At 33.7% G+C, this 12,234-nt stretch overlaps 3 protein-coding genes across 3 annotated transcripts in view; 1 reads left to right on the top strand and 2 right to left on the bottom strand.

Annotated features, from left to right (window-relative positions):
• LOC126373010 (apoptosis-stimulating of p53 protein 1) overlaps positions 1-1,411 on the bottom strand; it is a 304,602-nt gene extending 303,191 nt beyond the window's left edge. The window contains exon 1 of the mRNA XM_050018959.1: positions 978-1,411. The gene's annotated coding sequence lies outside the window, so the exon portion shown is untranslated. The remainder of the gene's footprint in view (positions 1-977) is intronic.
• Positions 1,412-1,950: 539 nt separating this feature from the next.
• Positions 1,951-10,083, bottom strand: LOC126373014 (inositol-tetrakisphosphate 1-kinase-like). Its single transcript, XM_050018963.1, has 5 exons — positions 9,669-10,083; positions 9,059-9,157; positions 7,716-7,813; positions 7,004-7,303; positions 1,951-6,328 (listed from the first exon to the last, which is right to left on the bottom strand). The coding sequence occupies exons 1-5, from the start codon at positions 9,789-9,791 to the stop codon at positions 5,842-5,844; spliced, it is 1,107 nt and encodes a 368-aa protein (XP_049874920.1). The 5' UTR covers positions 9,792-10,083; the 3' UTR covers positions 1,951-5,841.
• Positions 10,084-10,526: 443 nt separating this feature from the next.
• Positions 10,527-12,172, top strand: LOC126373015 (uncharacterized). The gene is made up of 4 exons (XM_050018964.1): positions 10,527-10,750; positions 11,177-11,442; positions 11,522-11,653; positions 11,736-12,172. The coding sequence occupies exons 1-4, from the start codon at positions 10,633-10,635 to the stop codon at positions 12,153-12,155; spliced, it is 936 nt and encodes a 311-aa protein (XP_049874921.1). The 5' UTR covers positions 10,527-10,632; the 3' UTR covers positions 12,156-12,172.
• The last annotated feature ends 62 nt before the right edge of the window (positions 12,173-12,234 follow it).

Genomic DNA, 12,234 nt, shown 5'->3' on the forward strand with positions numbered 1-12,234 from the left:
GGAAAATTCCCAAAACGCGGGAATTTTCCGGGTAAGAACCCAACACTACTTGTGTGTATGTAACCTACTTAGTTATTACCTTTCAAACTATTGTGTGCTCTCCTATGGCAATAATAATAACCGTAATTGTATAATTACTGTTGTAAATTTTGTCCGTCCGTACATTTTCACGTTATCAGTGTTTGGCTACTTAAATATCATAGTTTGGTCTGTATATCTATACCTATACCCTAAGCGACTTTTGTTAACTAATAAAGTGGACAGTAAATAATAAATAATCTTCAAATTAAATAGCGAGAATTGCGCATTCTGACAAATACCTACTTCCTATATTGGAAAACTTATTTGCAGAAAGTTCATAACCCTTTACCTACCAACTTAGAAGAAGGTAAACTAAATGTAACAGATATAAAAACGTATACAGGGTTCCGTTACACCCTGCATAGTCCACAACAACCTATCATGTTATCACGTGCATGTGTATAAGTCAACTATAAAAGTTAAAAAAAAAATTACGTTCGTAGATTTTATATGAATGTATACAGTCACATATACATTATATAACTGTAACTACCTATTAAACATGAACATGCGTTGCTTTTTTAAACCCTTTTGTGTTTTAATGAGTAATTCTATAGAGTAATAAAACCGAAATAAAATGTAAAAGACGAACCACAATATAATACTAGAGCGGTGTGTTCTTGTAACGACCGATCTAATTTGCATAACACAACGCTATTTCAATTCTCACGTTTTATTGTTACATAAAAATAATTAAAATACTTAAATGATTTTTCTACGGTTCATAAAATTCCTATTAGTTATCTTTATAGAAATCTTGATCTGAGATTGAAATAAGATCATGTGAATGGAACGACAATTAAACTGACTAGAATAACAAATAGTTTTTTCGGTCATAAATTAATATTTTTTGCGCATTTAATACCATAGACAATTATTAAAATGATTTAACTCACCTGTGCTCGAAAGTCCAAGCACGTTTGATGTTGATGTTTACAACTAGATCACAACACTTCGACACAATACCCCTAATTAAAATTTTCGATTAATCTCATCATTAGAAGTCGATTGACAGATTGACATGGTCGTTACCGGCACAATGTACGAGATACACCACTCCGATTAATCAGATCATCATTAACGTCGGACCAACTCAGATAATATCAAAATTTTAACACTGGCCTTCACTGAATAGACTGTACACTTGTTTAAAAGTAAAAAAAGAACAAACGACAAAAATCACAAAATCACTCCCGGAAGAAAAATTGAATAGGTACTTTTTCAGTTGGTTAGTTTTAAAATTCGAACAGTCACTTAACAGCGCGCGAAAACGAAGGGATCGCGGATGCGCGCGCGACGCGCGTGCTTCGCCCGCATGTGCCGACAGCTGACTGAATCGCAATTCAAAACACTACGCTACAATTACACGGTTCCAATTTTTCGCTAACGACCTTTATTATGCGCTCCGATCACCGTTACCTGACGATGGATCTCTAACTCTTCATCTTGTATCCCATTAGATTAGCGATCTAGAAACACTTCCTGTGTTTTCAACGTGACAGTGCGCGGGCGCAGCGTACAGTCGGCAACAATGTTAGCTCCTCGTTTATGAACATCCTACACGTTATCTCTCGTGTTCCTGAGAGTTAGCATCTACAATCGTTGATTTGTGGGGGTGATAGAGCTACGTTGCCTCGTGTACACCGTCCGCGGATGTTGCGTACCGTAATGTATAATAAATTGTACAGATTTACTTCGTTGCAACTAGGTGTGATTTATGCACGGAACTGTGTCGAATTAACAATTACCGCCTCTACTATACACTGTAAAGTCAAATAACAACACCGTTACACTTAGCCCGTGCAGACTTATGACTATTGTGACTTACCAAATTATTTCAGCTAGTACTAGGAAAATTAAACTTAATACTTCAAGTTTGGCATTGATATATTGGTGATACATGGATAATACATCTGTATGAAATACAACTTATATGTAAACATTACATAGAAAACCAGAACACCTTGGAAGATCTAGATATTACCAAAATTATCAGTTACAAAGGAACTATTTTGGATGTATTTTGAATACTTATTTATTCAGTGCAGCTTTCTGTATTTCTATTGAAAATGAAACCTAAAAGCTAGTTCTAGATACAAGAAGTATATCAGTCTCGTGGTATAAACAAAAATAATAATTGTTATTACGAATTTGTCCTATTTACTATCATCAATAAGTGAACATCACAATAGTAAGGATTATACGGGTCTCAGCTATAAAATGCAATTACAGATCGAGTTGGCGTGAACATTATTGATCGTATTTCAATCTTTAAATCAATAACTTAGGTAGATATATGGATTTGTTCACAACTTATTACCTGTTGGAATGCGAAATGAATACTGGTGCTGTTTCCAGTACACACATCTAATTTTATTTTAAATTATAACCCGACAGAATTAAGTTGACAGCACACGTCAAACGTGCTGCATATCAGCGAGATGCCTTTTTATTCGCCCGAGTTATTAATTCATTTTAAAATTAACAGTTGTCAATCATCCGTCCCTTTTCTTTACGGCGGATAAGAGAATGACGAGTATAACTTAAAATAAAATTAGGTGTATGTAGGAATCGGGGCCATTGTTTTTTAAGTTAGAAAAAATATTTCGTATAAATATGTGCATTGTGCAACGTCCATACTATACATATATCGCTGAGGCACTATTATTATTCTCTGTTTGTAACAATTTCATAAGTATAATGTTCATATTTGTGATGAAGGTAGTCAGAAATATTTGAACTTAGTAATCCAATATTCTGAAAAGTAAAATCCATTAGGGCTTCTCCTACATAGAGAAGCCTGAGTTTTCTGCTTGATTTTTTTTTATTGACCTAATGGTAATGTTTACCATCAGGCTTAATTGAGCCAACATACTTGGCCAATATAAAAAAAAATCCAGCAGCATTGAAACGACATATTACACACACACAGAACAGCACAGTACAGTTAAAGAATACTTAATTATTTGTTAAGGGAGCTTTTAAGCAGTATATTAAAAAAAACTGACACTTCTTGATTTTTATATGAACGTGTTTGACACATAGCTACATTTTGGATTTAGCTTTAGATATACTTTAGGTACGTTAGGTACCTACCTAATTCATTTTACATAAAGCTGTTTTCGATCCTATTGCGAGGAAAAATCACAACAGTAAATCATTTTTAAAATAATTGACATTAAAATGTTTGTAAATAACGCTGCCAATAAATGCAATAATTTAATACCATAATCTACTATATTTTTTATGGGCCTATTGTTATAGTTTTGTCCGAGAACAAAAATTCATTTCCATATTTACATACTTAGCAATGTCATTGCTATTCATACACGTATAATAATAACATTTCAGTCTTAAGCAATAGAATAGATATAAATACAGTATAACACAGCATAGACGTACGTACAACTATAATATAGTTTTACGATTGAGGAATCAAGGTGCTACTTAATACCATTTAATACTAAGTTAGCATAAAGTACTACCAGATTTGTGTTGCACCTTAACTATACAGAGTGTTAGTGACACCGTAACGAATACTGACGGGGATGATTCAGATCATGATTCTGAGTTAATATCAAGTGGAATTTTCCGTCGCAAAATTCTTGAAAATGTTTTGTTTTTTTTTTGTTTTCCGTTCCATACTTTTGCGACGGGAAATACCACTTGATATTCACCTAGAATCATGGTCTGAATCATCCCTCAAAGTTATCGTTACGAAGTCACTAACACCCTATATACGTGAACAGATTCACATGATTCTTGGCCGGATATCTTTATGTCAAGAAGAGGAATTAATAAATATGTTGTTGTTACAATAACGTCCTATGGAACTATCAGTATTATAAGCATAAATACTACTTTTTAACTCACTCTCTTCATTCCAACTGCCTGGATCCTGCTCCGTATCAATCACATTATAGGCCTGTATAATACCTACAATACCTACATGTTATAAGCAGAATAGACATAACCACTGGTATACTATAAACTAATTGACTCACATTCGCTTAGGAGTTTTTCTAAAAAAGCTCCCGAACCGTTTAATACATACAAATGTGTTAGTAAATACGTATACATTAAGTTATGTAGATAGTATTAGTTCGTTCACTCAAGATGCTATGGCTGTTCAATAAAGTGCAATATCGGTTGTTCAGTGTCGTTACACGTCTTTGTGACAAAAGCGCCGCGGACACTTTTTTACAGAGATTAGTTGTCTGTTGTCTATTATACGAGGATATAACTGAAAAATCTCATAGCTGGCAAGGAGTGGGTGTATAGTCATGATCTATATCATGTACCCACTTTAGAACTCTGCCGCACTATCTTATTTGACATATAATGAGACTTACGGTTTAATTTATCAAAAAAGTTAATGTGACATGGTTTCAAAGTGTAATATACAACTTTCTATGCTCCTTTGCGATTTTTTTTATTATAATATATATGTATATATATATATATATATATATATATATCAAAGCTCTCAGGTATTTATTTATTTCTCATAATCATTATAGTATTGACCAAGTAAACCTATTAGAGATTTTGTAAAGGTTTAAGGAAGTAATTTGCCTTTATAATAAACGTTTCTTTCTTTCTTTCACAAAAATCACTATATTCAGAATAAAAGTGTTACACAAATGCGTTGCCATGAAACGGGTTGTATTTTAATGCAATGAGAGATCTTCCTGTAGTCAGGAATTTCCCCAAAAATAATTACCTATTTTCTCATTACTCGGGTACATTATAATTCAAAAATACACTATAATGACAGAAGCATATATAAATATTATTGTTGCTTGATATTTGGATCACATTATGTATTGAATTATGTTGCTGCCTATATTGCTTATCTTTATTTTGATCAGAATAATAATGGGTGTAATAAATAGGGTCATCATTTATACTCAAAAATAAAGATAAAAGATCTATACAGGGTGTTAGTGACATCGTAACAAAAACTTTGAGGGGTGATTGGGGCCATGATTCTGAGATGATATCAAGTGGAATTTTCCGTCGCAAAAGTATGGAATTGAAAATAATAAAAAAAAACACAAAAATTTTCAGGAATATTCAGACTGAAAATTCCACTTGATATCAACTCAGAATCATGGTCTGAACCATCCCCCTCAGTATTCGTTACGGTGTCACTAACACCCATACCTACTTGTATGGCTACCGTATGTACTTGTGTGGGGTGTAAGTGACGTCGTAACGAATACTGAGGGGGATGATTCAGCTGATTATTCTGAGTTAATATCAAATAGAATTTTCCTTCGCAAAAGTATAGAATTGAAAATAATTAAAAAAATTAATAAAAAAAACATGAATTTTGCGACGAAAAATTTTTGAGAAACGTAGCCTGGAAAGTCCTTCATTCAATCTCAAAGATCACCAGCTTGTTGCAACTCGACAAGTTAACTCGATTTTTGTCTGTCACTGCAAGGAAATGTCGAATTTTACATTTGGTACACGAATCTGGTTGCAATACGATACTAAATAACATAAACGATTAGATACAAATACGTAGGTACTATCATACAAAGTGCACTGCACAAACTGACACATACATTATATATCACAAACATATTCAAGATCTCAAATCCTGCAGTTATATCCTTAAAAATAACACCAGTAAAATGTATATAAAAATAAAATACTTGTGTATTGTGAATGTATCTCATACGTGTTCACCCCAACAATAAAAAGTCAAGTGTTCTGAGTTAAGTAAATAGCTGATGTAGGCATATATATGTATCAATTAACATTCATTCCAGTGACGCCGTAGCTTGGACCCATACCAACGTTTATAAAACCATTTAACATAGGAGTATCAATAAAATCCTCTCTGGGCCTGATACAGTCGCCATTGGTATATTCAATAACACTTTTTCTGCTGACCATTTCATCAATGTTATCCAATAGATGCTCGAAAAAATTAGGAAAGTTATCGTAACTTGGATAAACGTTTATGTCTATAACAGCGTGGTTCCCTGTGGCATTGTCTAGTACTACATCGAATCCAGCTAGCAAGAGCCCTATTCGTTTCCTGAGCACTCGAATAATGTGCTTTAATTTCTCCTCATCAAGTGTCAGTTTCAGATGAGCCTTATCATATGGATCGAGGATTGATAAAGTAGATTGACTGTCTGCTTTACAAACCTCTCCGGTGCTGTAGAATATAGGATCTGAGTCCTCAGATGCGTAGAAGTTTTTTAAACTTGGTCGTTCGCAAATGTGATACCTGGAAAGGGAAATTGGCATTTATCACAACCACAACTAACAATAATGAATACTTTAACTACAATATCTGTAGGTTTTATAAATTAAAGAACTGGGGGGTTAAAATGGCCACATCAAAGCAATTCATCTAAGAAAGCAATGTTCCAATTTGACATTTGCACATATAAAAGTAAGTGCGCAATGCAAACAAATGTCAAATAGCAATATTGCTTTCTTAGATGAACTGTTTCGATGTGGCCATTTTAACCCCCCTGCATTGTTAGTAAGTGACAATGCTACATGAGTAAGTTTGCCAAGTAAATAGCTATTTACTCAGTTATAAGTTATACTGAAAAAATTTATCCATGTGAATGGCTAATTAGGATTATACATTACTTCAAATTGTTTCTTCTTTGCAAACATCATCACAGTCAGAGTAACCGATTTATTATTGACTAGGCAACCAGTATTTAAGCAGATGCTATTACATAAAATTCTATAATTAATCATCCTACTACCGACGAGCGTGTATAAAACGATTGATGAATGTGGAGGAAGCAAGACAAGTATGTCAGTATCAAAGCAAATGAGTTTCCAGTCTCTGCTTACCCCGGTGGGAATTAGGCGTGACTTTAGGTGTGTATGAATGTATGAATCATCCTATATGAATAACAATAATAAAATGTAGGATCATTACCTATTTCCAATTAAGAACACTTTGTGGAGAACAGCATTATGGTTTACGAAGCTCTGTACGACGCAAGGGGGCTTGCACACGTTCAATCCTCTCTCATTGAATATAACAACCATCTCGTGCGCCGACTTTGAACCGTGAGCGATCGTCGGCTTACAGATCACTGGGAATGTCACTCCTCGCTGCTTCATAATCTCTATGTTCCTCTCAATGTTATTCGTGCTGAATTCCGCGAACGTCGGCGTAAATATCCCCTGCTTTTTGAACGAAGGCTCTTCTTGTAATATTGTGTAGTAGCAGTATCTGCAATTTATATACAATCAATCAATAATACTTTATTGCACAACAACATATACAAAGGACATAAACATACAAATAAAAACATAAGCACAATAGGCGGCCTTATTGCTAAACAGCAATTTCTGCCAGGCACCCTAAGGTTGAAAGAAGATTATGCATACAAATACAATAAATACATACATTAACATGCAATTTGTGCTATTAGTATGGAATTAATGAAATCATTAATTTACATTTGTAAATTGTTTTAAATACCACTATTGTTCAATTTTATTGTCTGATACAACCTTGAAAACAGAAGGTTGTTGCCTGTGTTATAGTGTTTAAGTAAAAGATTGATAATAGACATTATTTTTCAATGAATTTAACTCATATTATCTTCATAGTAAGATTTTATCTATGCTGCATAACTGACCTGTTTAATAGTATCCTCACATTATCAAGAGGGTCCACAACCACAATGTTGGGATGATTGGACAAATACTGCTCAACACTGCTAATTATTCCAGCTGCCTGAAATTATAAGAAAAATATTAAAATAGTTTAGTTATTTTTGTTTATATGTGGGTCGTTTTTTTTTTTTTTATCGACAATAAAAAGACATTTTCTCAATTTATCGGATTTAACATCTTTAAAATTATAACGGCATTAAATATTTTAAAACATCATATAAAGATGTGTCTGTAGAGGACCATTTAGAGGTTCTCTTTATCTTGGTAACATACTTTTCTTTGTAGACACATTCCAAAAAATATTGTGACAGAGTGGTCCTTTTCATCGGAGACAGCATTTTAATTTACCACTCTGTCCCAGAATTTTGTGAAAAACAATCAAGCTTCTTTAAGGACTAATTGAGGAACCGATTAGTATTTTGCTTGTATTTTGAGTATAATAAGATAACTATATTTTTGGACAATGGAAACATGAAACAAAATTCTAAAACATAACTTATCAGAAGCAGAACGAAGGACAGATCATTGTCGATAAAAAAGAAGAACGACCCATGTATTTATAAAAGTATACATGCTATGTATTTTGTATTTATTTATTATTGCTCATATATTTATTGGTAAGTTGTACTGACAGTGTGCACCCGCAATCTTTTAATTTTTACATATTAGCCTTATGGTTGTGCGAAAGAAATTGCTTTAAATGAAAAGGATGTTACATGCCATGTACCTAGTTAAGTCTCTTTTGTAAATATTTTCTTTTATTTTGGTGCAATAAAGTATATTTGGGCGGAAGGCTACAGGGAAACCACTGCCCTATTTTTCCCTATAAAAGTAGCATGGAGAATGCTACACCGACAAGAGCGAGGTTCTTAAATTAGTGATGATGATGAAAGTATATTTGTATTTTTTTTTAGGTTTTCAGGTCCTGTTCAACAGTGGTGTCCGGGTTTATTATTTAGCCACCTAAACCCCTGACATGGGTCATGTGCAACCTTAAAAAGATGGGACCTAGTAGGCGAAGTTAGACACATGGGTGACCAAATAGATGATTACTGCAAGTTTATATTATACTACAAAGGAGAAACACCAGGGCAATATGGCGCCGGTTTCATCGTAAATAACAAGAGAGTAGAATACAAACATTTAATTACACTATCAGCAGATTAAGCTATACAGTACAAAGAATGACTAATATTATGCCTTGTAACTAGTGTTTTTAATTTGCCAAGGTCAGTAGCAATGTGAATTTAACCTTGATGACTACTACCTAAATGGCTATTTTATGCGATCTAGCCTTGTTTTTTACCTTTGTGTCACCTTGGTCGGCGGCAGCTATTACATCGGTCAGTTTGTGAAGAAAAACAGCAAATTCACCTTGCTCCTCTAGGGGCCTCTCTATGTCCACCTAAAAGGGGATACAAAAATAATAAAATTCAGTAGGTATTAATAGTTGCATGCGTAATCAAGGATGGAGAATCATATCACATGAATATATACATAAACTCACGCCTATTTCCCACTGGGGTAAGCAGAGACTATGGAATTCCATTCGCTTCGATCTTGATGTACTTCTCTTGCGAAGTAGGTACTTAATGTAAAAGTTGGTTTTAGTGCTTTGCCCTCTATAAGATGGAAATGTGTTTTAATGCTTTTGGCTTAATAAATAGCTGGCAAATTAGAGACAGTTCCCAAACTGGGTTGAGATTTGTGAACAATTTTGGTAGGGTTACCTTTACCTAACTCATTTTCGATTCAATTTGTCAGCTACAAAATAATAGCAGTTAATAGTGCAAATTTAACCCTATTTTATTTTGACAGCATTTAAATAAGTACAGTCCTGCACTTACAATTAATTTCAAGTATAAGCACCACTAATACATAATTATTATTTTTTTCAGGAATAAAAATGTACGAACCTTTATAAGATTATATCCATGATTGTTACAAGTTTTTATTAACTCTTTCCAGTTGAGTTTTTGGCTCTTCTTATCCGACATCCAAATCCCAATGTTTCTGTTACTGGCCACCATGTCGTTCATCTTGATAAGATTGTTTTGGATGTGCAAAGGAAATTAAAAGCTACATACAAGTTAACACAATTTACAGTGTAACTACGTTAAAATTACAAACCAAAAGAAGAGACTTGTTTTTCACTTTTAATATAAAAGAAACTGATAAATTGTATTCAACTGTGACTCTCCATTTCCTGTGGCGACGCGGCTTATTTATTAATTGTACGCACGTTACCCAGTCGTTTTCCTCCAGTCTAATAATCAACTCAATTCTTACTAACCCTAACCAAGCAAGCAAGGAAAAGGAACATCTCCTTGACAGTTGTTTGACAGTCAGTCATTTTTTTTTTTTTTTGGTTTTCCCCGAAGGGGCTTTTTGGCGGGAACGGGAACGGGACAGTTGCTTTCTTCATTGAATAATCTAAATAATTAATACGAAGTGGTGTTTTGTGGTTAATGATCGCATTAAGTTAGTCGTAAGACATTCGCGAGTGTTATTATGTCGGAGTATTCAATGAACAAAGTGTATCTGCCTATTTCGCTTCGCTTCGTGCCAGGAAGCCGCTTCATAGCTCGAAAGTTTATGCGGACTTTTGAGTTAATTCGTTTGGGGTTCGGAGTAGGAGTCTACTCCAAGGGTGGGGGCTTAGGTTTCATCATCATCACCTTTCATAATTTCATTAATCATCAAGAAAAAAAAAATACGGAAGACATGGCTGTATGGGCATAGTTCCCTTTGCCTTACCCTTCGGGGAAAACAAAAAAAAAGTATATCAATGTCTAAAAGTTTAGGTTATATTAATTAATTTTCTCTCCGCTCCTGGCGAACGGCGCGTTAAATAAAATTTAACTACATAAAACTAAAACGATGTCGGACAGTGAACTCATAAGCTCAAAGAGTCGCATTCTTGATTTGTTCGCTGAGTTAGACGACAGTGAACTAAATTCTATTGAACAATGGATTTGCAGCCAATCTTATAAGAAAGGTTCCTTTAAATTTAAGATTGATATACAGTTGTATTCAATTATATATAGTAGAAGTTTATCGCGGCAACGTTACTTACATTCGGCGCTCAATCAACATAGATAACGATGCCGCCGGCGTCTGATATTCTAACCTGTCAAAGGAAGCGGGAAATATTAAAACCACAGCTAAAACAACCACACCACAGCTGGCGAGGAATGGGTGTATATAATATTACACCTTGGCCTACTCCTTATACAGGCCTGATGCTATGTTATGTAAAATAAAAAATATTTTTTTGATCTTTTCATTCGTCATAGTCTTCTTCTTTTCAGTTTAATTATTACAATACAAATACACTTTATTGCACCAACACACACACACTTGAACTTTATTTTTCTTTGCTTTATTATTTTGTTTGCCCTAATAAAAATATTTTTTTTTACAGACTTGGAAGCAAAGAAAACTCTGATAAGAACAGATAAATTGCTGACCAAAACAGGAGATGCTATTAAAAAGCTTGTTCCATTTGAGGCAGAAATGTCTTCTGAGAAGATAGTCCCACCAACAGTTGGGGACCAGGCAGATTGTACTGAGAGCAACACTTGCCATGTAGATGAGTTCCTTTATGACCATGACCAAGTGGACACTCTGGTGAAAGAAGGGAAGTTGAAAAGGCACTACTGTATAGATTGCAATTCTCGAAATGTCAAAGTAATTAATTGTTTATCTTTTTTTACTTTATCATTTATAAAATAGTTAATTAAGCATTAAAAGAATTTTATATTTTCAGGAATTAATATACATTTCACATTCAATGTCAAGACAGGCTTTACAGTACATATTTAAAGTCCTGCTCCCAAGTGATTTAGAAGATAAACAAATATTGGATGTTGGATCTAGATTAGGAGCAGTACTATATGGGGTAAAATATTTTGTGTATCTCATCTCAAAAGATCATTTGCTACTGTACAATTAACTTAAAATTATAATTTGATTTCTTACAGGCATATTACTTATCAAATGCATCATCAATAATTGGTATTGAAATGAACAAAGAATTCTGTGAGGTTCAAGAAAAAATAATACACAAGTTCTCCATGGATGCAGATAGAATAAGAGTTATTCACTCAGATGTAATGGAGAGACCCGACATTGTTCAACAATCAAACGTCATTATTATCAATGTCCTAGACTTCTTTGTTGATATTCCAAAACATAAGGAAATGTGGCATTTTTTCAAGAAACATATCAAAAAGGGGAGCTATTTAATTTGCAACAGGAGTATGGCCGACACTTTGAATAGTTTAGATATGTTTGAAGAACTGATGAATTGGCTAAGCATTTGCATACCTAACCAAATGAAAAATGAAATATTTTTTGATGTTGAAGATTGCAGTGAATTGTATTTATACACTGTAAATTAAAGTTTTTTTTTTCAACAGCTTCTTTTTCTCTATTTTGGAGTAAATATTAAAATAAAGTGACCTTGATTGAGATTTAATT

Source organism: Pectinophora gossypiella, chromosome 15 (genome assembly GCF_024362695.1).
Source record: "Pectinophora gossypiella chromosome 15, ilPecGoss1.1, whole genome shotgun sequence".
Taxonomy (NCBI): Eukaryota; Metazoa; Arthropoda; class Insecta; order Lepidoptera; family Gelechiidae; genus Pectinophora; species Pectinophora gossypiella.